Source organism: Grampus griseus, assembly GCF_964374135.1.
Source record: "Grampus griseus genome assembly, chromosome: 4".
Classification (NCBI taxonomy): domain Eukaryota; kingdom Metazoa; phylum Chordata; class Mammalia; order Artiodactyla; family Delphinidae; genus Grampus; species Grampus griseus.
The window spans coordinates 122,079,183-122,105,328 of NC_138997.1; the positions used below are offsets into that span (position 1 = coordinate 122,079,183).

The following is a 26,146-nucleotide window of genomic DNA, read 5'->3' on the forward strand; positions in this document are numbered from 1 at the left end:
GCAAATGATGTTACCAACAAGGGATTAATCTCCAAAATATACAAACAGCAGTTCATGCAGTTCAATATCAAAAACAAACAAACAAACGATCCGATCAAAAAAACGGGCAGAAGATCTCAATGGAGATTTCTCCAAAGACCTACAGATAGCCAAAAGGTACATGAAAAGATGCTTAACATCCCTAGTTATTAGAGAAATGCAAGTCAAAACTACAGTGAGGTATCATCTCACACCAGTCAGAATGGCCATCATCAAAAAGTTTACAAATAATAAATGCTGGAGAGGGTGTGGAGAGAAGGGAAACCCTCCTACGTTGGTGGGAATGTAAATTGGTGCAGCCACTATGGAGAACAGTATGGAGGTTCCTCAAAAAACTAAAAATAGAGCTACCATATGATCGTGCAATTCCACTCCAGGGGATATATCTGGAGAAAACCATAATTTGAAAAGATACGTGCACCCCAGTGTTCACTGCAGCACTATGTACAATAGCCAAGACATGGAAGCAACCTAAATGTCCATCAACAGATGAATGGGTAAAGATGTGGTATAGTTATACAATGGAATATTACTCAGCCATAAAAAAGAATGAAATAATGCCATTTGCAGCAACATGGATGTACCTAGAGATTATCATACTAAGTGAAGTAAGCCAGACAAAGACAAATATCATGTGATATATGATATCGCTTACATGTGGAATCTAAAAAAAAAAAAAAGACAGGAATGAACTTATTTCCAAAACAGAAAGAGACTCACACAGACATAGAAAAGAAACTTAGGGTTACCAAAGGGGAAAGGAGGGTGGGGGAGGGATAAATTAGGAGGTTGGGATTAACATATACACACTACTGTGTATAAAATAGATAATCAGCAACGACCTACTGCATAGCACAGGGAACTCTGCTCAATATTTTGTAATAACCTATAAAGGAAAAGAATCTGAAAAAGAATCTATATAAAACTGAATCATTCTGCTGTACATTTGAAACTAACATGATATTGTAAATCAACTATACTTCAATTAAAAAAAATTTTTTTTAAAGCCTACTAATAAGTATTAACAAATAACCCAGGCTAAAGGAAGGGGCTTTACAGCAAATGGGATGTGACTGGGCCAACTTCGGGGCTCCCTCCATGGCAGGCAGGTCTTTCTTTTTGCCAAAGGCTGGGCTGCAGGCTATAGAGAGAAGATAATGATGTGGACCCTGCCATCCTAGTCTTTCCTTCTCTTTCTGCTTCTTCCTCATACTCTTTCCCTACATGTACCATATGACCCAGCAGTTCCACTCCTAGGTATACACCCAAGAGAACTGAAAGCAGGAACTCAAAGAGATACCTGTACACCAATGTTCATAGCTATGGCTATTCACTGTAGTCAAAAGATGGAAACAACCCAAATGTCCTTCAAAAGATAAATGGATAAACAAAATGCAGCATATACATAAAAGTGAATATCATTCAGCCCTAAAGAGGAATGAAAGTCTGATACATGCTACAACATGGACGAACTTTGAAAATATTATGCTAAGTGAAATAAGCCGGACACAGAAGGACAAATATTGTATGAATCCACTTATGTGAGGCACCTAGACCAGGCCAATTCATGGAGACAGAAAGTAGAATATGAGATACCAGGGGCTGGTGGAGTGGAGGAGTGGGCAGTGATTGTTTATTGAGTACTGAGTGTCAGTGCAGGTTGGTGAAAACCTTCTGGAAATGGATAATCATGATGGTGCACAATGCTGTGAATGTAACTAATGTCACTGAATTGTACACTTAAAAATTATTAACACAGCAAATTTTATTTTAGGTGTATTTAACCACAATAATAAGATCACCTCTACGTTCAAAAATAAAACAGAAAACAAAAAACTCTGCACATGGTGCTCCTTAACACGTACACCCTCTCCCACTGCCAAACCTTAGCACACCCACTCTGCGGCCGGGCAACCTTTTCCTCTCCCAACGTCTCCACTTTTGTTCTGGTTTACACCTGCTCACTTGAGACTCAGCTTAGTTGTCCCCACTCTAGCAGGACAGGCTGGGTTAGTTACCTGACATATAAGTTCCCACAGCAATATTCCTTTTATCCTGCTATTATAACAGTTTAATTAACGCTAAGTTATCTCTTTTTCCCTGCCAGATTGTACACCCATTTAAGGATAGAACCGTGACTTTTATTTCTGAATAGAGGCAGTACGTGAGTGGTTAAGAGCATGGGCTCTAGCATCAGAATGCCGGGGTTCAAATTCTAGCTTTGCTTCCCATTAGCTGCGTATCTTGCGTAAGTTACCTAAGCATTCTGCACCTTCGTTTCACATTCTGTAAAATGAGAATGATATTAATGCTTATCTCATTAAGTTACAGGGGGGATTAAGCCACATAAAGTGTTTAGAAGACCATCTTAATGCATAGCAAGCACTTGATCAATATTAACCACGTTGGTAATAGGTACTGAATCAATACTTGCTGAATAAGTGAATGAATGAATGAACAAGTACGATCCTGCTCCTAAGTGGCTCATAGGCTCGTGGGAAAGACAGACCCAAAGCACAGTAAAATTTAATGGAACAAGAGCTATGAAAGAAGTGAATACAAAGCACTGTGGGGGAAGAAACTGTAGGAGATTTCGAAGAAAAAATTAAATTGAGTTTAGAACTAAGAATTTCCCAACTAGAAAGGTGAGACTTATATATACCAAATACAGTTATTCAATAGATATTTGTTGGGCAACCATTATATTCTAGATACCAGGTGAATTTCTAGGGGTACAACAGTGAACAAAAAACAGTCCCCAGTCCGTTGCAGAGAAAGCAGTACAAAGTGAGAATCAGAGACAGGAGGGGAAGGGGATGAGTTTGGTATGGCTGAGGCAGATGCAGAGGAAGAAACAGCTGAGAGATGAGGCTGGTAAGGAATATTCTTTAGGTCTGCAAAGTGCCTCAAACTAAAATATTAAATAAATAAATAAATATTAAAAACATGAACATAACACTTACTATTAGGTTGAAATGAAATTGCCATTCTTGTAGGTCAACAATAATAGAAAAAAATCAGTAATTTCATATACCTCAACCTATTATATACCAGGTCCTAAGTGCTTAACAAATGTGAATTCATTTAAGTTTGGATGGATTCTGTAAGTAGTCAGGAACAGATTATTTTTAGAATAGAAAATGAAGTAATCTGAAGTGTGTTTTAATATTAATACCTATAACAGTAACATCATCTGTGACTTACATCAACCCCTTCTACATGTCGAGCCCCCATACATATAAACATACGTACGTGCGCACACACGCACACACGAGTCATCTCTAACCCGTACATTGCCCCTGCAGGGCAGGTCTTAGTCCTAACATCTTACAGAGGGCGACACTGAGGTTCAGAGAGGTGGGATAAGCAGAGCTCAGGACACTAAGGAAGAGACCCTGGATTTGCGTGCAGGCATGTGAGGCTCCCAATCGCAGCGCTTTCTGCCTCACTGTGCTGCCTGCCCTATAAGGACAGTGCCGAAGGCAGCACAGAGGATGGACTGAAGGGAGGGGAGCCCCGTCTGGAAACTGGTGGCTTGACAACTTTGAGATGAGACAACACGATTGCCTGTATACCAATGTTATATTTCCAGGATTGAGTATATGACCCATTAAAAGGGTTTATTCAGAATCTGAGATGCCACATCTCATCAGGCTATATTTTAACTTGCCATAAATAACAGAATAATATATTCCCAGAAAGATCAAACCTGCACGAGGCTTGACAGATATATGAAACTGATAGCAGACATGGGACAGAGTCAGTAGAGACAGAGCTCAGCCTCTCCTCATCCCAGTTTAAAAGTAGGAAACCAGAACCCCAAATGTTAAGGGACCTGCTGAAAAAAATGTCATTGGGACTAGAACCAGGTCTGCTGACTCAAGTACTCAATCCCCTACTGCTCTGCTCATGTCATACTGCCAGGTTTCCACTGTAGTAAATAAATTAAACCAAAGTAGGGCATGAACAATTTTAAACACATAAATTAAAATTTAAAATTTTCTTAAATTGATACATTGCACTGTACCTCACCAGAAACTCTCTAGATTTTTACAAGCAGAGAATACAGTAGAACTCAGACGACAGTACCTTCTCTTTACTTGATTAATGGCAAATTAGTTCCTGTTAACCAGCTATAAAGGGGTTGCCCATCAGTGACAGCATTATTGAAGGGTATCAATGTATTTGCTTAAAAATTGTGAGAAATACTAAGACCTTAGTCAAAACCGTAACTGAAAAGAGATACCTTGGTCTTGTATCGTACAATCTGTAGTGACCAGGGGAGGGATCTGGCCTCTGGTGTTGGTGGTATAAACCTGTCCCCCTCTGGTGGCTCTGTCATTCTCGATCACCTGGATCTGATAAATAAGAGATCAAGAGCACGTTAAAGTAAGTTAAAACTTCCCAACCTTCCCCTCACACTATTCACACACGCACACACAAAGGCATTTTCTAAATCCTTTCAGCTCATTTCAGATCAAACTCTCGTTGAGAACCCACCATGTCTTCAGTCCCACTTTTGCTTACTTTCACAACTATATGCCAGTAGCTTCCAAATTCTATTCTGTAATGCTCTTGAGCTCTGACCTGATCTTTTTTATTTTTATTCAATTTGTTTCTTGGGCCCATAGATAAGAGTTTTTTGGGAAAAGATTCTCATAGGATAAGAAACTGAAAATACCTTTTTTTTTAAAAGAAAATACTTTTTTTTTTTTTTTTTTTTTGCGGTACGCGGGCCTCTCACTGCTGTGGCCTCTCCCGTTGCGGAGCACAGGCTCTGGACGCGCAGGCCCAGCGGCCACGGCTCACGGGCCCAGCCGTTCCGCAGCATGTGGGATCTTCCCGGACTGGGGCACGAACTCGTGTCCCCTGCATCGGCAGGCGGACTCTCAACCACTGCGCCACCAGGGAAGCCCAAAGAAAATATTTTTTGAAGTTAAAGAAAACTCTAAAAGGCTAAAAATAAATTCAGAAGAAATGATTTAAAATATATAAGCTGAAGAAGACTTTTCTCCTCAAATCCCTCTTGATGTTCAATTTGCCTTTCAAGTTTCCTCCACCACACCCCTGCTCCTTGAGACAAAAGAAACAAACAATATCGTGTTCCCATATGATTTTTGCCTATCATATAGAAATGAGAACAAAAGTCCCCCTTTTCTTTTTTTGTTTTGGCTGTGCCGCACGGCACATGGGATCTTAGTTCCCCAACCAGGGATTGAACCCATGCCCCCTGCATTGGAAGCTCAGAGTCTTAACCACTGGACCTCGAGGGAAGTCCCCTTAAGTTTTGTCCTTTAATTTGGAAACATCTTATATTTCTCTACTGAAACATTTATTGATGAAGACTATAGAGACAAAACATTGCCTTTCTGTTGTAACTGTCTAGGGATTAAAATAATGAGCAAAATCTAGTTGCATGGAGTTAAGAAGGAATTCTAATAATAAAGGGATCTTTCTCTTCCTCTTTATCTTCTCCCTGTCCTCACTTCTTTCTTTATAGGATAAAAGTGACAAGAGATAAGGGGGTAAAAAAAAAAAAAAAGGAGGCAGTAAAAAGAGGGAAAAAAGGGGAGAAATGAGATGAGTGCCCAGACTGCAACACGTAGCCTTGGAGGATACGAAGTTTTTGTGGCCCTAAAGAAACTATTAATGTGAGGGGAGATCAAGATGGCAGAGTAGAAGGATGTGGAGCTCACCTCCTCCCACAAACACATCAAAAATACATCTACATGTGGAAGAATTCTCAGAGAATACCAACTGAAAGCTGGCACAAGATCAAAGCTGCAAGAAGGATCCCCATGTAACCAGGTAGTACAAAAGGGAATAAACAAAAAGGAAGGAGGAATCGGGAGGAGACCTGTGCCCCTGGGAGGGAGCTGTGAAGGAGGAAAGGTTCTCTCACCCTGGGAACCTCCTTCCCCTGCTGGGAGGTCTGCCGGGACAGAGGGGGCGTTGGAGAGGCCTGGACTTTGCTCGGGAGGAGTGGCTTGCTGATAGGCAGCACAGAAAGGGACCAGCTCTGAGGGCTGCCATGCTGTCCCACTTCCTAGCCCAAGACATGTGCCTCCTGGTGTGCACAGTGGCTGGGTCTTGAAACATAAGCTTCAGTGGACAGACCCAGGGAGGGGACTCAGTTTGGCTGCACAGAGGCAGCCCAGGGGGCCTGGAGTGTGGTCGGGGATGCCACTGTTGGTGTGCGCAAGATGGAGCACAGGTCCACCACACAAGCCCCATTATCAGCATGGTCCTGGCAGGTCATGCCTCTGGTGGCAGTGGGCTTTGGCAGCAGGCACACACCAGAGGTGGGGCTGACATCCCAGTCAATTATCAGTGCTCCCACAGTGGGGGAAGGTCCAGGGGGCACACCAGCAGTGGTGGACTTTGTGGGCAAGCACACCAAGTGGTGGGTGGCGTCACAGAATCCTCACAGAATTGCATGCCTGCAGCGGAAAGCCCCTGGGGAGGAATATACAGCGCCTCCTTTCCCAGCGGGAGCACTCCAGTCCCACCGATCTCACATCACAGCTTAGAACTAGATCTAGGGGCTTCTACTACAACAACTGGGGAGCTGACCCTGCCCATGACAGGGCTGTGACAACCACACAGCAAAGAGGAGGCCCCACCCAACATCCAGTGCAGGCTCTGGTCACAACACCGAACACACCCCATATCAAGGGGACAACAGCCAGAACACTCTGAGGAAAGACGTGGCAGACATCCATACTAAAAACAGCCCTTATATCAAAAATACTGGACTCACACAGTCTACACAAGGACGCTTGCCATAAAAAAAGCCCTTCAAGACCACAGTAGATAACTGTTTCTCCTAAATTCACAGAGTCAGAGAAATTTAAGTAAAATGAAAAAGCAGAGGAACTACTCCCAATTAAAAGAACTGGAGAAACCCCCTGAAAGAATAAACAATGAAAAAGACAACTCCAGTCTACCACATCCCAAGTTCAAAAATGAGGTAATAAAAATGCTGAAGGAATTAAGAAAATTTATCTATAGAAATGCAGGTCACTGTAACAAGGAACTAGAAACTATAAAGAGGAACCAATCAAAATTAGACAACTCAACTGCCAAGATAAATACCAAGCTAAAGGCAATGAATAGCAGACCAAATAATGCAGAAGAACAAATAAGTGATCTGGAAGATAAATAATAGAAATCACCCAATCAGAACAGCAGACAGGAAGACAAATGTAAAAAAAAAAAAAAAAAAAGAAAAAAAATTAAAGGAACATACAAGATCTACTGGATAATACAAAGCATGCCAACACATATACAATAGGGGTTCCAGAAGGAGAAGAGAGAGAAAAGAGGATCAAAAACATATTTGAAGAATTTATGGCTGAAAGCTTCCCAAACCTAAGAAGGAAACAGATATCCAGGTACAGGAAGTACAGAGGGTCCCAAACAAGATGAACTTAAACGGACCCACAATGAGACATAACATAATTAAAATGGCAAAAGTTAAAGATAAAGAGAGGATTCTAAAGGCAGCAAGAGAAAAACAAAGAGTCAGTACAAGGGAACCCCCATAAGGTTATCAGCTGATTTCTCTGCAGAAATGTTGCAGGCCAGAAGGGAGTAGCATTATACATTCAAAGTCCTGAAAGGGAAAAACCTGCAACCTAGGATGCTCTACACAGGAAGATTATCCTTTAGAAGAGAAGGAGAAACTAAGAATTTCTCGGATAAGCAAAAACTAAAAGAAGATAGAAATACTAAACCTAACCTAAAAGAAATATTGCAGGGTCTTCTCTAAGCAGAAAAGAAGCAAGAATCTATAGGAAAGGGAAAAACACAATAGGAGAGGCAAATATATAAAAAGACTGAAGATCACTTAAATAAGCCAGTAAGAAATTTTTTATAAAAGCAGTTATAACTATAATGAACAGCAAATAAAATAAACATGAAGATGTAAAATAGGACATCAAAATCACAAAATGTGGGGGAGGGGCATAAAAATGTAGATATTTTAGAATGTATTTGAACTTATATAACTATGAGTCTAAAGAAGGTAGAAATAGTTATGGGTTAACATACTTGAAAAACAGGGTAACCACAAATCAAAAACATACAATAGATTCACAAAAAACAAAAAGGAGCTTAAACATAATACAAAAGAAAACCATCAAATCACAAAAGAAAAACAGAAGAAAGGAACAAAGAAGAACTACACAATAAACTGCAAAACAAGGTTTAAAATAGCAATAAATACATGCTTATCAATAATTACTTTAAATGTCAATGGACTAAATGCTCTGATCAAAAGACATGGAGTGGAAGACTGGATTAAAAAAACCAAGAACCTATAATATGCTGCCTACAAGAGACCCACTTTAGGGTGAAAGACATACATAGATTGAAAGTGAGGAGATGGAAAAAGATATTTCATGCAAATGGAAACGACAAGAAAGCAACGGTAGCAATATTCATATCAGACAAAATAGACTTTAAAACAAAGGCCATAAAGAAAGATAAAGAAGGACACTATATAATGATAAAAGGATCAATACAAGAAGAGGATATTACACTGGTTAACATATATGCACCCAATATAGGAGCACCTAAATACATAAAACAAATACTAACAGACATAAAGGGAGAAACTGAGGGGAATACAATAACAGTAGGAGACTTTAACACTCCACTGACATCAATGGACAGATCTTCCAGAAAGAAAACCAATAAGGTAACAGAGATCCTAAATCACACAATAGAATAGTTGAACTTCATTGATATCTACAGGACACTACATCCAAAAAACCCAGAATGCACATTCTTTTCAAGCATGCATGGAACATTCTCTAGGACAGACCACATACTAGGACAAATTTAAAAGGATAGAAATTATTTCAAGCATTTTTTTCTGACCACAATGGTATGAAACTAGAAATCAACCACAGAAAGAAAAATGAGAAAAAAAATGATTACATGGAAACTAAACAATATGCTACTAAAAAAACCAATGGGTCAACAATAAAATCAAGGGGGAAATCAGAAAATACCTCGAGACAAACAACAATGAAAACACAACCATACAAAACCTATGGGATTCAGCAAAAGCAGTTCTAAGAGGAAAGTTCATAGCAATACAAGCCTTCCTCAAAAAACAAGAAAAATCTCAAACAACTTAAACTACTAATTAAAAGAATCAGAAAAAGAACAAAACCCAAAGTGAGCAGAAGGAAGGAAAGAATAAAGATCAAAGAGGAAATAAACTAGAGATCCAAAAAAGAAAAAAAAGAAAAAGAAAAAAATCAATAAAACCAGAGCTCGCTTTTTGAAAGGACAAACAAAATTGACAAACCTCTAGCCAGGCTCACCAAGAAGAAAAATAAATAAATTTAAAAAATAAACAAAAAATGAAAGAGGAAAAATAACAACCGATACCACAGAAATACGAAAAATCATAAGAAAATACTATGAAGTTATATGTGAACAAATTGGACAACCTAGAAGAAATGGACAAATATCGAGAAACATACCGCCTGCCAAAACTGAGGCAAGTAGAAATAGATAATATGAACAGACCAATCACTAGAAGTGAAACAGAATCTGTAACTTTTAAAAAAACTCCCTGCAAACAAAACTCCAGGAATGGATGGCTTCACTGGGGAATTCTACCAAACATACAAAGAACTTACACCTATCCTTCTCAAACTCTTCCAAAAGACTGAAGAGGAAGGAACACTCCCAAAGTCATTCTATGAAGCCATCATCACCCTGATACCAAAACCAGACAGACACTACAAAAAAAGAAAATTACAGGCTAATATCTTTGATGAATATAGATGCGAAAATCCTCAACAAGATATTAGCAAACTGAATCCAGCACATAATAAGGATTATGCACCATGATCAAGTTGGATTCATTCCAGGGTCACAAGGATGGTTCAAAATATGCAAATCAATCAATCAGATAGACCATATCAACAAAAGACAAAAACCACATGGTCATCTCAACTGATGCAGAAAAAGCATTTGATAAATTCAACATCCATTCATGATAAAAACTTTCACCAAAGTGGGTACAGAGGGAACGTATCTCAACATAATAAAAGCCATTTACGACAAACCCATAGCCATTATAATACTCAACAGTGAAAAGCTGAAAGCCTTCCTGCTAAATTCTGAAAGAAGACATGGATGCCCTCTCTCATCACTTCTATTCAAATAGTACTGGAAGCCCTAGCCATAGCAATCAGACAGGAAAAAGAAGTAAAAGGTATCCAAATTAGAAGGACGAGGTAAAATTGTCATTATATGCAGATGACGTGATACTCTATATAGAAAACCCTAAACACTCCACACCAACACTATGAGAACTAATAAATGAATTCAGGAAGGTAGCAGGATACAAGATTAATATACAGAAATCTGTTGCAATTCTTTATACTAATAATGAAATATCAGAAAGAGAAAGTAAAAAGGAAAGATATCCCATCTCTTGGATTGGAAGAATTAATATTGTTAAAACGGCCATACTACCCAAAACAATCTACAGATTTAATGTGATCCTATCAAATTACCTAAGACATTTTTCACAGAACTAGAACCAATAATCCTAAAATTTATATGGAACCACAAACAACCCAGAATTACCAAAGCAATCCTGAGGAAAAAGAACAAAGCTGGAGGCATAACCCTCCCAGACTTCGGCCAACACTACAAAGCTACTGTAATCAAAACAGTATGGTACTGGCACAAAACCAAACAGCTCAATGGAACAGAGTAGAGAGGCCAGACATAAACCCACACACTCATGGTCAATTAATCTTCAACAAAGCAGGCAAGAATATATAATGGAAAACAGTCAGTCTCTTCAGAAAGTGGTGCTGAGAAAGGTGGATAGCCTCATGTAAATCAGTGAAGTAAGAACACTCCCTCACACCATATACAAAAATAAACTCAAAATGGTTTAAAGACTTAAATATAAGACATGATACCATAAAACTCCTAGAAGAGAACATAGGCAAAACATTCTCCAACATAAATCATAGCAATATTTTCTTAGATCAGTCTCCCAAGGCAAAAGAAATAAAATAAAAAATTAACAAATCGGGTCTAATCAAACTTAAAAGCTTTTGCACAACAAAGGAAACCATAAACAAAACAAAAAGACAACCCACTGACTGGGAGAAAATGTTTGCCAACGATGAGACTGACAAGGGATTAATTTCCAAAATATACAAACAGCTCATACAGCTCAATATCAAAGAAAAAAACAACCCAATCAAAAAATGGGCAGAAGACCTAAATCGATATTTCTCCAAAGAAGACATACAGATGGCCAAAAGGCCCATGAAAAGATGCTCAACATCACTAATTATTAGAGAAATGCAAATCAAAACTGCAGTGAGGCATCACTGGTCAGAATTACTATCATCAAAAAGTCTACAAATAATAAATGCAGGAGAGGGTGTGGAGAAAAAGGAACACTCCTACACTGTTGGTGGGAATATAATTGGTGCAGCCACTATGGAAAACAGTACGGAGTTTCCTCAAAAAAACAAAAATAGAGCTACCGCATGATCTAGTGATGCCACTCCTGAGTATATACCTGGAAAAGATGAAAACTAATTCAAAAAGATAAATGCACCCCAACGTTCATAGCAGCACTATTTACAATAGCTAAGACTTGGAAGCAATCTAAGTGTCTATCAACAGATGAGTGGATAAAGAAGATGTGGTGTGTGTATACATACACACACACACACACACACACACACACACGTATATACACCATGGAATATTACTCAACCATAAAAAAGAATGAAATATTGCCATTTGCAGCAATGCGAATGGACTTAGAGATTATCATACTAAGCGAAGTAAGATAAAGACAAATACATGATATCACTTATATGTGGAATCTAAAAAATAATACAAATGAATTTATTTACAAAACAGAAACAGGGGCTTCCCTGGTGCCGCAATGGTTGAGAGTCCGCCTGCCGATGCAAGGGACACGGGTTCGTGCCCCGGTCTGGGAAGATCCCACATGCCGCGGAGCGGCTGGGCCCGTGAGCCATGGCCGTTGAGCCTGCGTGTCCGGAGCCTGTGCTCCGCAACAGGAGAGGCCACAGCAGTGAGAGGCCCACGTACCGCAAAAAAAAAAAAACAGAAACAGACTCACAGACATAGAAAACAAATTTATGGTTACCAAAGGGGAAGGGGCAGGAGATAAACTAGGAGTTTGGGGTTAACATATACACACCACTATACATAAAATTGATAAACAACAAGGATTTACTGTTGTGTTTATAGCACAGGGAACTATATTCAATACCTTATAATAACCTATAATGGGAAAGAATCTGAAAAAAATATATGTATGTATAACTGAATCACTTTACTGTACATACACAATATTGTAAATCAACTGTATTTCGATTAAAAAAAAAAAGAAACTACTACTAATATAAAAACTGTCTTCCCCCAAGCTCTGAAACGTTACCTGCTCCATTTTCCCTTCCCATCTCATCCAATCCAGGCCCCACCTGGCATTGATATCATTGGTTTTTACAGCATATCAGAGACAGATTTAGCCTGCTTTTAAATCCATGCATTTCTGTCTTTTTAATTTCATAGGATTTGAATTTTTATTAAATTAAGGATATAGAATATGCTCCAAACACAACTACTGTTAAGATACAAACGAGACTAAAAGCTACCATGGGCAGAGACAAGAAGCAAACAGAAAAATCAAAACACTGTAATTACACTCTACATTTCAACCACAAGGTTCATCTGGTTCATTCAAAACGGGAGTAGTCTACATTTACTGTCATCATTTCAACCAATGAAGTGTCAAATACGGAAGCGAGGTAAAAGTCATAATAATGTATATATTGAACATAGATAGCTCTCAGTCTTCAGATAGACTCTACTTCTAAAAAGTTTATTTTAAATTAGCCATTTGCAACTCACAAAGCACTGCCTCCAAAGAAACAATGTCATTGGTAGTAATTACATTTCTAAATTAATTCACATCTTGGCTAGAATACCACAAAGAGAATGAGAAATATAACAAACAGTTCTAGTAATTTCTAAAAATACAGGGGTTTTTTTGGTGGTTGTTTTTTTTTTTTTTTTTACCTCAAATCCATATTCTCGGAAAACAGCTTAGAGATAAAACACAGAAATTTCAATAGAGATTGTGACTGTGTCTCAGTTCTTAAAGGGTTTCAAATTTGGTGACAGTGACTCCTGATAATGCCAATGCTACTTCAAAATGTATAGGTTTCTTTTTCCGCCACTAGAATTACTTTCACACATATCTGCTATGAACAGAAGTATTCTAGTTTCACAAAATAGAATCAGGAAAGAGAAAAAAAGAAAGTGATTCTCTTGAGATAAATGAACAAAAAGGATAAGGGAGAGACAAGATAATAAGATGCATGTACACATCTAAGGCAGGCTGCCTAAAGCAGAATTATTTGCACTTGGGCACAGTGAGAGAAAGAGGAGAACAGGAAGATCTCAACTGCTGAATAATCCTCCTGCTGATACAAAGAGTGAGGAAGAGTTTGATGGTGATACCAGTGTCCTCACTTCCAAAATATGCCTAAGACCACCATCCAAAAGAGTTGTAGTGAGCACTTAGCTCAGGGCTGGAACGCAACAGGAGTTCGGTAAACATGATTTCACATCTTTCTTTCCAGAAGGAAGAATTAATTTAGTTAGCAAAAGCATCCTACTCTGGTATTAAGAATATAAGAACAGGCTCCATCTGGTATTGCTATTTTATTACTTTTAAGATAAAAATAATATTGGACTGACTTATATGTGCATATTTTAAGGGTTTTGAATAAATCACATCGCATACTGCTTATTGCTTTTGTTGTTAACATTCATTCATTGAACAAATATGTGAGCACATACTCTGTACCAGGCCCTGTTCTATGTGTTAGGGGCACAGGAGTGAACAATGCCAAATCCTTGACCTCTTGGAGCTGACATTCTCGTATGGAAGACAGGCAATATATAAATGCGTAAATAAGATACATCCTATGTCAGGTAATAAGTGCTGTGGATATGAAGTGATATGGATGGGGTGCCAGTGAGATGGGGGATGAGCAATGAGGACGTGAAGGAAATGCAGGATTGAGCCATGCCCTGTATGTATGTAGGGGAGGAGAATCTAGGCACAGGAAACTGCAAGTGCAAAGGCCTTGAGGCAGGAGTACGCTTGGCGTGGCTGAGGCGTAACAAGGAGGCTGGTGTGATGCAAAGCAAAGTGATGGAGAAGAGTGGTAAGAGACCAGGTCAGAGTGGCGTGCGTGCGTGCGTGCGTGTGTGGCGGGGGGGGGGCGGTGTCAGGGGTGGCAAATACGGTAGGGTCTTGCAGGCCTTTGTAAGAACTTTGGTTTCTAACTAGAGTATTGGAGGGTTTGTTATGAGCCGTGACATCGTCTGACTTAGAATGTGAAAGGATCACCCTGGCTGCTGTGCAGACTAGAATAGCAGGGAGACCAGTTAGGATGCTTTTATGATAATCCAGGTGGGTATACATGGTAGAGGCTTGGACCAGGATGAGCACAAAAGGCAGAAGCAATGGAATTAGCTAAAGGACTAAATGTGAGAAAGAGAGAATCAAGGATGACTCCAAGTTTTTTGGCCAGAGGACCTGGAAGAATGGGGTTTTAATCTAGATTTCAAGGAAAAGGTCTTGACTAGGACATCTACATTCTCATTTAAAGCCAAGAGAATGAGTCATCGAAAGCGGTACTTCTCAGGCCACGTTTTGGGTTTTTTTTGTTATTGTTTTTTGTTTTTTTTTTAATTTATTTTTTGGCCGTGCTGTGTGGCTTGTGGGATGATAGTTCCCTGACCAGGGATTGAACCCGGCCCCTCAGCAGTGACAGTGTGGAGTCCTAACTACTGGACCATCAGGGAATTCCCTAAAGTGGTACTTCTCAAACCTTAGGGTGCCTAAGAAACATCTGAAGAGCTTGTTAAAACAGGTTCTAGGGCCCCATTCCTAGAGATTCTGATTCAGTTCTGGGGTGGAGCCTGAGAACATGCATTTCTATTAAGCTCCAAGTCAATGTTTTTTTTGTTTTGCTTTGTTTTTAATTTTTTATTGAAGTATAGATTTACAATGTTGTATTAGTTTCTGGTGTAAAGTGATTCAGTTATACATATATATATATTCTTTTTTATATTCTTTTCCATTATGGTTTATTACAGGATATTGAATATAGTTCCCTGTGCTATACAGTAGGACCTTGTTGTTTATCTATTTTATATATATTAGTTTGTATCTGCTAATCCCAAACTCCTAATTTATCTCCCCCATCCCGTTTCCCCTTTGGTAACCATAAACTTGTTTTCTATGTCTGTGAGTCTATTTCTGTTTCATAAATAAGTTCATTTGTATCATATTTTAGATTCCACATATAAGTAATATCATATGATATTTGTCTTTGTCTGACTTACTTCACTTAGTATGATAATCTCTAGGTCCATCCATATTGCTGCAAATGGCATTATTTTATGCTTTCTATGGCTGAGTAGTATTCCATTGTATATATGTACCACATCTTCCTTATCTAGTCATCTGCTGATGGACATTTTGGTTGCTCCAGCCAATATTCATGTGCCGTCCTAGGAGCACACTTCGAGTAGAGCTGACTAGAGAGTAAATGTCGATGGAGAAGGGGACGGGTCCAAAGGCTCTGGGACACTTTTAACACGAGGAGGTTGCAAAGACGAGGTGAAACCAGCAAAGGAGACAGGAAAGAGCCACCAGTGAAATAAGCAGAGATGTAAAGGAGTGGGTGGTGTTGCCATTACTCTTAAGATAAAATAATATTGTGCTGATTTGTATGTGTGTATTTTAAGGGTCTTGGATGAATGATACAATATACTGCTCATTGCTTTTGTTGTTAACATTCATTCGTTCAACAAATATGAGTGCATACTATGTACTGGGCACTGTTCTATGTGCTGGGGACACGGTAACCCCACTGAAAAGGTGTTTCAAGGAGGATGGAATGAACAGATGTGTCAAATCTGTTGCTGACAGGTCAAGACAGAGGAGATCTGAGAATTGGCCACAAGATTTGGAAATGGGAGGTCACTGGAGACCTGAACAAGCATAGTATTAGTAGGGTTGTAGTGATAAGATCTAAACTGGAACAGGTTCAGGAGGGAATAGGAGATGAACCAAGACAGTGGGTAAAGGCAACCCTTCTAGAGATTTCTTACTGTAAAAGAGAGCCACAAAATAGGGAGGAAACTGGATAGATAGATGGATATCTGGATAGATGGGGAAGGGACAAAGGAGGCTTCTTTCATTAACAATAAGAGGTATTTCGGGAGGTTTATATTCTGATGAGAATGATCTAGACACAGAAAAACTTAAGTTTATCTTCAAATAAGTAAAGATAATGCAGCAGAGAGGGGATGTGATGGTTAATTTTATGTGTCAACTTGGCTAGGCCATGGTACCCAGTTTCAAATACCAGTCTAGATCTTGCTGTGAAGGTATTTTTTAAAATGCGATTAACATTTAATCAGTAGACCTTGAGTGAAGCAGAGTACCCTCCACAGTGTGGGTAGGCCTCTTGTGACCTGTTGAAGGATTATGAGAAAAATACCGAGGTCTCCCTGAGGAAGAGGGAATTCTGCTTCAGATGCCTTCAGAGTCAAGCTGCAACATCAGCTCTTCCCGTGTCTCCAGAGCACTGGCCAGCCCAGCAGATTTTGGCCTTGCCAGTCTCCAACAACTGAGTAAACCAATTCTTTAAAATAAATTTATTTCCATATATAGACATATATCCTATTGGTTCTGTTTTTTGGAGAACTCTAATACAGGGGACATTTTCTGAAGGGCTGCTCTTGAAAGGCCGTAGAGGTGGATTCTAGGTCACAAGTGGAGGTGATGGCCTTGGTCAGGAGTTTATCCACACTAACAGGAGGAAGAGGGATAAATGAGCACAGATGCAGCGAGATGTGGAAATGAAACATGCAGAGGTCCTCTTTGGATTTCTTCTATTTTCTCAGTGTAATAAGGAGCAGGTTATCATTAAAGAGTCAGAAAAGGAAAAGGTAGTGTTAGGAGTTTCAAGAGAGAAGAAATGATAGTCATCCAGGAAAATGGGAGGGTCAGCGGAGTTGGGTGATGGTCTCCAAACTTGCTACACGTTAGAATTAACAGAGGAACTTTGAAAAACTCCAATGCCCAGTACAATTAAATCGTAATTTGGGGGGCTGGGAGCAAGGCATCAATAATTTTAAATGCTCTACCAGTTATTATTCTGTGCAGTCAGGTTTTAGAAACACACAACTAAAGGTTCACTTTAGTTTAGTGGTTATGAATTCAAAGTGAGACCAGTAAGCGTGGTGTGCATCTTTCTCAAGTTGCCTTCTGCATCTGGGGTGCAGGCACGGCGTAGGTGGAGAGTTGGTTTAACAACAAATGGGAATTTTCTAGGTGAATGCAGTGGAGGGACGGGGCAAAGGAGTTCAGGGTAGAAGATGCAAGGGACAGATTTATAATCATGGATCACATAATATAAGCTGCAGAGGAGAAGTGCGAAGATGAAGGTGGCGTGAGTCAAGAAAAAGTGGTAGGCTGTAAATCCTGGTAGGTGAATTATTATTGAAGTTTGAGTCCTAAAGGGAATGAGCTGAAAAGATAGAAGGCAGTGGTTGGAGGATGGGATGCTTTCAGCTGAGACTTTGAAGGTGTACAGTCACTGGTTATGATAGGAGTAAGTGGGGTAGATACAAAGAACATTGGAAGAAAATAAGATCAAGAACTCAGAGGCCAGAGAAATGGAAGTTTCTACAGATGGATAGTAAAATTGCCAATAACTGTAACAGAAACAGTACTGGAGAGATTAACTAACAATGAACCAGGAGATAGAAACATCAGAGAATGAAATGGAACGACCCAAAGGGTCTGTAGATGTTGTATACAAGCAGAGAAACAGGAAGTCAAAATGTAAATCATGTAAATACATGATACTTCTTCCACTGGAATAATCAAATAATATTAAACTAGAAAAGTAATGGCTGGTAACATGATCATCAATAAGGGCACTAAGAGTTATTAAAATTTAATTTCTGGGCTTCCCTGGTGGCGCAGTGGTTGAGAGTCCGCCTGCCGATGCAGGGGACACGGGTTTGTGCCCCGGTCCGGGAAGATCCCACATGCCGCGGAGCAGCTGGGCCCGTGAGCCATGGCCGCTGAGCCTGCGTGTCCGGAGCCTGTGCTCCGCAGCGGGACAGGCCACAACAGTGAGAGGCACACGTACCGCAAAAAAAAAAAAATTAATTTCTAACATAGCATCAGATACTTTATCACAAGTCTTCAAGTTTATATTTTAAAAAATATAGAATAAGTGGTAGAGTACAAAAACAGCCAAAATCCTCCACCCCTACCTATACCTATGCCATTTTTAAGGACCTTGTTGCTCCTCCCATGCAGAGGCAGGGTCTATTTTTCTGCCCCTTGACTCTGGGGTGGTCTTGGGACTTGCTTTGGATGAGAGAACACTGCAGACCATCCTCAGCAGGCCTTGCATATTCCTACTTTACTCTTGGATCTCTGGCACCGCCAAACCTAGGCTATCCTGCTTGGTGACAGGACTCAACCATCCCCAGCTAACAGATGGGTAACAAATACCAAATGCATGAATGATACCATTTATAGTGGGCTGAATATATAGCCCCCCAAAAAGATACATCCATGTCCTAATCCCTGAAACCTGTGACTAACACTGCATATAGCAAAAGAATTGATTAAATTAAGGATCTTGAAAGATAGTGCTTATCCTAGATTATCTGGGTGGATGAAACTTATGAGAGGGACACAGGGAGTTCTGAGGTCAACACCCGGAAGAAAAGACACAGAGAAGAGGGGGAGGTGATATGACAACAGAGGCAAAGATTGGAATGATGCGGCCACAAGCCAAGGAATGCCTGGAGCCACCAGACGCTGGAAAGTCACCCAGGTTATGGTACTTGGATAATAGCAACCGCAGAAAACTCATAGACCATCCTAGACCATTTGGGCTCCAGTCAAGCCTCTAGTGGACCCCAGATGCACAAAGCAAGCCCAGCCAAAATCAGTCAAGCCCAGCCCAGAGGACCTACTGACTCATGAGCATAATAAACAGTGGTTGTAAGCTACTAAGTTTGCTGGTGGTTTGTTACATGCAAAAGTTAGGCCATATATATACATATATATATATATGTATATATATATGAAATATAATACCTCTTAGTGCTCCTTAGTCTCTTTCTAATTTTTTCTACTCATGTTTATAGAACCACTTCAAAGATGCAAGTTAACTGTAGACAATTTCATTCTTATTCTAAAGGACTGTATATCCCTGCTCAAAGCCATAAGACTTGCAGTTTCTTCTGAGGGAAGTGTTTATATCCCTTCCCCATTGACATCAGACTTTGTTATATGACTTGTTTCAGCCAAGGGCATGTGTGTGGTTGTGACATGTCCCACATCTGACTGGAAGCTTTAACAGCTATTGAACCTTTTCACCAGTTTTCCTCCTTTTCTCTCTTTGCCATGAGAATACATGTCCCCGATAAGGAGTACCCTTTCACCTTAGATTCTGGAGTGATAAGGGCATATGGAACAGAACCTAAAACCAAACTGCAGCTACTGCAGTGTACATGTAACCTAAGTGATAAATAAATCTTTGTGGATGTAAGCCAAGTTGGGGACTGTTTGTTATGCAGATTAACCTAATAAAAGCCAACTGATACAGTTACTAAAAAGTAATTCTCCAAAGAAAATCACTTGGGTGGAGGAGAATTAAGTTACAGCTCTAATTTTATTTAAAACAGTTTTTTTAAATACGCCAAATACTTTGTACTCCTCTGAGTATCCTGAAAAGGGTCCTTTAGTTTCTTAAAATAGCATTTTTATATAGACTATACTCTTACTACTAATTACTCATTAAATATCAATACATACTGCCAATATATGTGAATATAAACATCAATAGATACTGCCAAGTTTACGTGATACCAAAAAAAAAATCTGCACAGGCTGTTTCTCTCATGGAGACCTCTGGTATGCCATAACCCACCCTCACCACCCCCATACATACACAGAAGGAAGCAAGCCTTATCCATGTGATGGGTATTGTGCTTTGACAATAAAGGACAGGATAAATGCTAACAAACTGAATAGTTTCTGAGAACAATGAATGAAGAATGGTTTTTTGTTAGGTAGACTGTGAGAGTGAAAAGAGCACTTACTGGGCTGGGGATAGAGTCAGGATCCAGCTTCTTCTGGGGCTGCGGTGGACCAGCCATCTGTGCAGGACCTCCGGGGAAGCCTCCTGGGTAGGAGAGCTGTGCACCTGCCATCTGGGGGCCATAGTTGGCTGCTTAGAAAAAATTTTAAAAAGAAATTATTATAATCCCCAAACCCAGATGTAGGGCTCATTGACAATACTATACTGTTCAGTCAAGCACCTTGCATTTTTCATATTAAATAAGGCAGGGAGTTAAACGTGAATATTTACAGTTCCCCTTTACTTTGCACTTGCCACACTATTCAAAAACAGTAAGTGATAGATGCCTAGTAACACAGGAACAAATCTGATGATTCCCAATTAAGGGTACCCCCAGGGGACCCAAGGCCTTCCTCTGAGCCCTGCCCACCTTACCCTGCTGCAGAGGATATCCAGGGCCCAGGGTCTGTCCTGGAAGAGGCGGGGGCTGGTACTGGGCGTTCGGAGGAGCAGGCCCGGGGAGCCCATCTTGTCTGTGCGTTGATGGAGGCAAGGGTGAGGCACCGGGGCCGTTTAGTGCAGTGGGTGGTGGTGGGAGAATCTGAGATCCAGGCTGCAAGATGGATGGCTGCGGAGACCGTGAAGGATCCTGGAATGCTGCTGCTCCTGATGGAGGGCCAGGGGGGCCCTGGCTGGGGGGAGCCATGCCCGAACCTAGGCCAGAAAAAGACCAGCCCACCTAAATGCCACACTTGTCAACACTCTGACTTCTACCACGTATACAACAGGGACACTTCTTTTTCAGAATAAAGCAAGAAGGCACCCGTACAAGTCACATTTTTTTCCCCCAAAGATGAAATCATCATTCAGAAAGTGACACAAATGCTATTTGGAGTACTGCATACAAGTGGAGCAACACTTATAATGATAGTGAGAAAATTAGTAGGATAAATTTAAACTCAGTTGCATTCACTTTTCATGACACATGGCATTAATTCAGGAATTTTATCTGGTACAGAATATAGAAAATCATACAGAAGAAAAAAATTTTTTTGCGTGACAAGCATTATTCACTCAAGTCAATAAATTATTTGCATCCTGTGCTTGACTTGATCGAATGGATTTTGGAAGTAGGTAGAAATAACCAAGGAGACGGGATGGGCCACTAAAATTCTACCGAATTATACTGGAAATCATAAAACCAGATTATTTTTTCCTTTCTTTGATTATGTGAAACTGCACTGCTGCTGCTTTGGAGACTTAGCCATTTTGAAACCAGTAAAAAGAAATACTCTGAGGGGTTTTTTTACTGATACTTTTAAGAAACTAACTTTAAGTAATGAAAACATTTGTCATCAAGATAAATGGCTGACTATGCTGTTGTTCCAGAGAGAATTTCTATGGCTCTTATACAGCATTGCTATTGATGTTAATCTCGGTACTGTAACTGTTTTCTCTCCTAGTGTTCTCTTTTCTGTCCCACAGCATCTGAGCTTCCATTCTTCCCATGATCTAAATGCAGAATTAAAATGCACTGTGGGGCTTCCCTGGTGGCGCAGTGGTTAAGAATCTGCCTGCCAATGCAGGGTACACGGATTCGAGCCCTGGTCCGGGAAGATCCCACATGCCGCAGAGCAACTAAGCCCGTGCGCCACAACTACCGAGCCTGTGCTCTAGAGCCCGTGAGCCACAACTACTGAGCCCATGTGTTGCAACTACTGAAGCCCGTGCGCCTAGAGCCCGTGCTCTGCAACAAGAGAAGCCACTGCAACAAGAAGCCCACGCACTGCAACGAAGAGTAGCCCCCGCTCGCCACAACAAGAGGAAGCCCACGCGCACAGCAACAAAGACCCAACACAGCCAAAATAAATAAATAAGTAAATTTATATTAAAAACAACAACAACAAAAAAAGCACTGTGAAACAAAGAGTACTATATTTTTGATTTGGGGGCCTCATAATAAACACAGGGTTAAACTATCCTCACATTTCTTAAAATAATTTCACTGGTCTAATGTTTATTTGTGAAGTCAGCATTTTTTGTTCTTTATTGATCTGGTGTTGAACATAAGGTATTCTGAGGGCCCTTCAATTATCTTGAAATAAATGGCAGCACGATTTGGAAAAAAATAATTATTGCCTTACATAATACAGATGATTTATATGAAAATGTCCAAATACTACTTCAATATGGTATGCCAGAGGTATGTCTATTTTGAACTTGAAGAAAACCTTTCTTAGTAAAAATACTCATGAGACAAGACAGTCAATGAGCATGAATAATGAAATTGTTACCATAGCTGTTGACGTGCATAGCACTGAGCTGAGTGCCCAGCTGGGCGACAGATGAAGTGGACACTGGACTTGGGTAAGACGATTGTGTAGAGAGTGAGTATGGTGCACAGGAGGGGGCCGCACTGTTGACAGGTGGAGGGCCAGGAAATCTGAGAGAGAAAAGGGGTTTTAATATCATATAGTCTCATATGCAAAATACCATATAGTCTCATATGCAAATGACATACAACAAATGTCAGTAACTTGTAAAATTAAATCAGCCCATCTAGTGGCACTAGGAAAATGACTGATATTATACACTAAATCTTTTATTTATTTATTGTTTAACTCTTTATTTTATATTGGAGTATAGCCGATTAACAATGTTGTGATAGTTTTAGGTGCACAGCAAAGGGACACAGCCATACATATATATGTATCCATTCTCCCCCAAACTCACCTCCCATCCAGGCTGCCACATAACATTGAGCAGAGGTCTCTGTGCTAAACAGTAGGTCCTTGTTGGTTACCCATTTTAAATACAGCAGTTATACACTAAATCTTTAATTAACCTCAATGTGAGCTCAAAATGAATCATGTAGCATCATCCCATATCTATGCTTACATGCTAAACATATCAAGACACCTAGCCAACAACAAAAAAAAATTCTAACATAAACAAAGAACAAGTTTTGGAAATCAATTTGGGAAGTTGAGTCCATCACAGCCTAAACTATGCTAGGGCTAATGATCAATAGACCAGAAGTCAAGAAAACTAAAATGCTTTGTGACTGTATCTTTATGATCACTTAGAAATGATTTTGAGAACTGTCTTAAAGATACGTTTTGTAGGGCTTCCCTGGTGGCGCAGTGGTTGAGAGTCCGCCTGCCGATGCAGGGGACACGGGTTTGTGCCCCAGTCCGGGAAGATCCCACATGCCGCGGAGCGGCTGGGCCCGTGAGCCATGACCGCTGAGCCTGTGCATCCGGAGCCTGTGCTCCGCTGCGGGAGAGGCCACAGCAGTAAGAGGCCCGCGTACCGCAAAAAAAAAAAAAAAAAAAGATATGTTTTGTAAATCCACTGCATCATAAAAAGAAATCATTTCTTTTTCTCAAGAAATGATGCTTTTTTGTCTTTTTCTTAAAACTCATACATGGAGTTTCATAGATATATGAAACAATTGCACACAGGCAGAATGTACATTCTCCACAAGAATGTATTAGCGGCTGTAGTGTGAAGTATGGTTACAGGGCTTGGGCTAACCAGCAGTTAATGGGAGGAGGTGGTGGGTAGTGTTATTTGAAAAAAAAATTCCCCAAAACATGTTCAGAGATATTTCACAGATGTTAAAAATATTTTTAAAATATAACATTCTGTGAATCATTTTTTATAGAGATAGTACAGGTAGGATGAAATATGTTTCAAATGGAAGTTATGACAAGCACCCTCAAGTATTTTTTTTAACTTAACAAAAGGTTAAAGATTTAAAATACAGAATGAAAGAATGCACACCATTAGCTATTACTTTTTGACTCGAAAAAACCGACTCATCATTCATTGCATAATACATATCCTAGGAGTTAGGCGTCAGAAATTCACAAATTTTTTTTTCTGATCAACTAAGTCTTAAACAGGTCTGGATTTTAAATGCAATATTATCAACTTAAAAGGAAAAAGTAAAAAAGCAAAGGGTAACTTTAATTAAATATTTTTTTAATAAAAAGTATTTTAGGGCTTCCCTGGTGGCGCAGTGGTTGAGAGTCCGCCTGCCGCTGCAGGGGACAGGGGTTCATGCCCCGGTCCAGGAAGATCCCACATGCCGCGGAGCGGCTGGGCCCGTGAGCCATGGCCGCTGAGCCTGCACATCTGGAGCCTGTGCTCCGCAAGGGGAGAGGCCACAACAGTGAGAGGCACGCGTACCACAAAAAAAAAAAATTTAAAAGAACTCTGACATACATATGAAAAAAGAGATTAACAAAACATATTAAACATACAGAGTGGTTTAATATTTTTCAATTTCATTACTTTACTAAATTAGTTTATCCAACACCACACAGCATGTGGGTGTCAGAGCTTAGATGAGAATCCAGGCCCCTGACCCTAGCCTGGAGAGCTGGTGTGTGAGCATGGACAAGCCACTTAGTTCTCTGTAGCTTTCAGCTTTCAATCATAAAAATGGAACAATCCCTTTCCCTGCTGTAAATATAGTGTGGTTAGAATTAACAATCATATAGATTTAAATATTTCTCATTGATTACTTCATTTAACATATTTCTGGGCTGAGAAACATTCAATTACATATTTTAATTAACTGTTTCATTGACTGTCAGAAGAGGGCAGATTCACCATCAAAAAGAACCATAAAGGATCATAACCAGAGGATTAACAAAACATGAAAAGTTAGCCTCAGTTTAACCCTAAACCTCTAGAGAGTTGACTCAGTTGTCTGTGGCCTGCTCAACCTCAAATACTTTTCATTTTCAAGTTTCATTGTCAAATTGCATAGGAAGTGAGCTGTATGCTGAAGTTTGTGAGAATTTGGAGATAAGGTACCAAATTTTTCAAGATTTGACTGATACAAAATCTAGATTGTTAAATACTTAGCCCATTGACTAGAGAAAAACAAAAGCTCTGCTCAATCATGTCATTGCTTTACACATACACACACAAATGGAAGAGAAAACAAGTATGTATTTCTCTTATTTTTCTTGTTTTCTCCTTTTCCATTGCAACCAATTTCTTATTAGAGTCACCCTAATAATAGGTTCGATTTGGGAAGACGAGTCTCCTTCCAACCTTCCTTCCTACCCAATTTGCCATTTCTTGGTCAAAATAGAACACTTACAATTGACTTTTCCCCCTATAATTAAAAAAAGGAACTTTAGGTTATAGAATTTATTTAGGAGATTAATCCCACCCAGCAGTAACACTTTGTAGATAACTTTAGTACCACTTACAAGTTTAAGACATTTATTCCGCTTTAGCCAACATCAAAAGACAAGTGATTAGGTATGATTTTTAAGTTTTAGGAAACATTACCTTTGAAGTAGCAACATTTAAAAATAAAACTTATAATTTTTAAATTTAAATCAATATAATGACTCTGAATTAATCACGTTTTTATTCGACAGTTTAGATATGGTAAAAATCAAAAGATTTCTATGATGGGTCCATGATGGGTCCTCTAAGTACAAATGACTCCCTGAAGTGCTATAACCATAGCCAGGTCATATGGGATCTATGCTCTCTGACAACCCCTGTTATCAGACTGGTGTGATTCACCTGCACAGTCACTGAGCCCTTTGTGCTTGCACTGAACTGTACACACAGAAATATGTCCCATGAGGCTAGGTAGCCTCACCATGGAGGCTTAGCCTGAATACTAGACTTTTCCATCTTTAAATCCCATTTCCAACCTTTAATTCACAGTTCAAGTTGAGGCAAGTGAACAGTGGAGGAGGAAGAGATGGGACAAAATCTGTCAGTGCTTCCCTGGAAATCACAATAAGGCAGATTCCTAAACCAAGCTGAGGTGGGTAGCAACACTGAGCTAGTAGGAAGGGCAAGTAAGAGACTGTAGGCTTTCCATATCCAGTGGAAACAGT

General features: G+C 39.8%; 1 protein-coding gene across 3 annotated transcripts in view; it reads right to left on the reverse strand.

Moving 5' to 3' along the window:
- SEC24D (SEC24 homolog D, COPII coat complex component) overlaps positions 1 to 26,146 on the reverse strand; it is a 110,985-nt gene that overhangs the window by 72,540 nt on the left and 12,299 nt on the right. The window contains exons 4-7 of one of the 3 annotated variants that reach the window (XM_082652823.1): positions 22,562 to 22,710; positions 20,703 to 20,981; positions 20,290 to 20,417; positions 4,286 to 4,397 (exon numbers count right to left, since the gene is read on the reverse strand). In XM_082652823.1, coding sequence (XP_082508949.1) covers positions 4,286 to 4,397; positions 20,290 to 20,417; positions 20,703 to 20,981; positions 22,562 to 22,710 — 668 coding nt within the window. Of the gene's footprint in view, positions 1 to 4,285; positions 4,398 to 20,289; positions 20,421 to 20,702; positions 20,982 to 22,561; positions 22,711 to 26,146 lie in introns of all 3 variants that reach the window. The other 2 variants (XM_082652822.1, XM_082652824.1) reach the window with 2 other exon arrangements.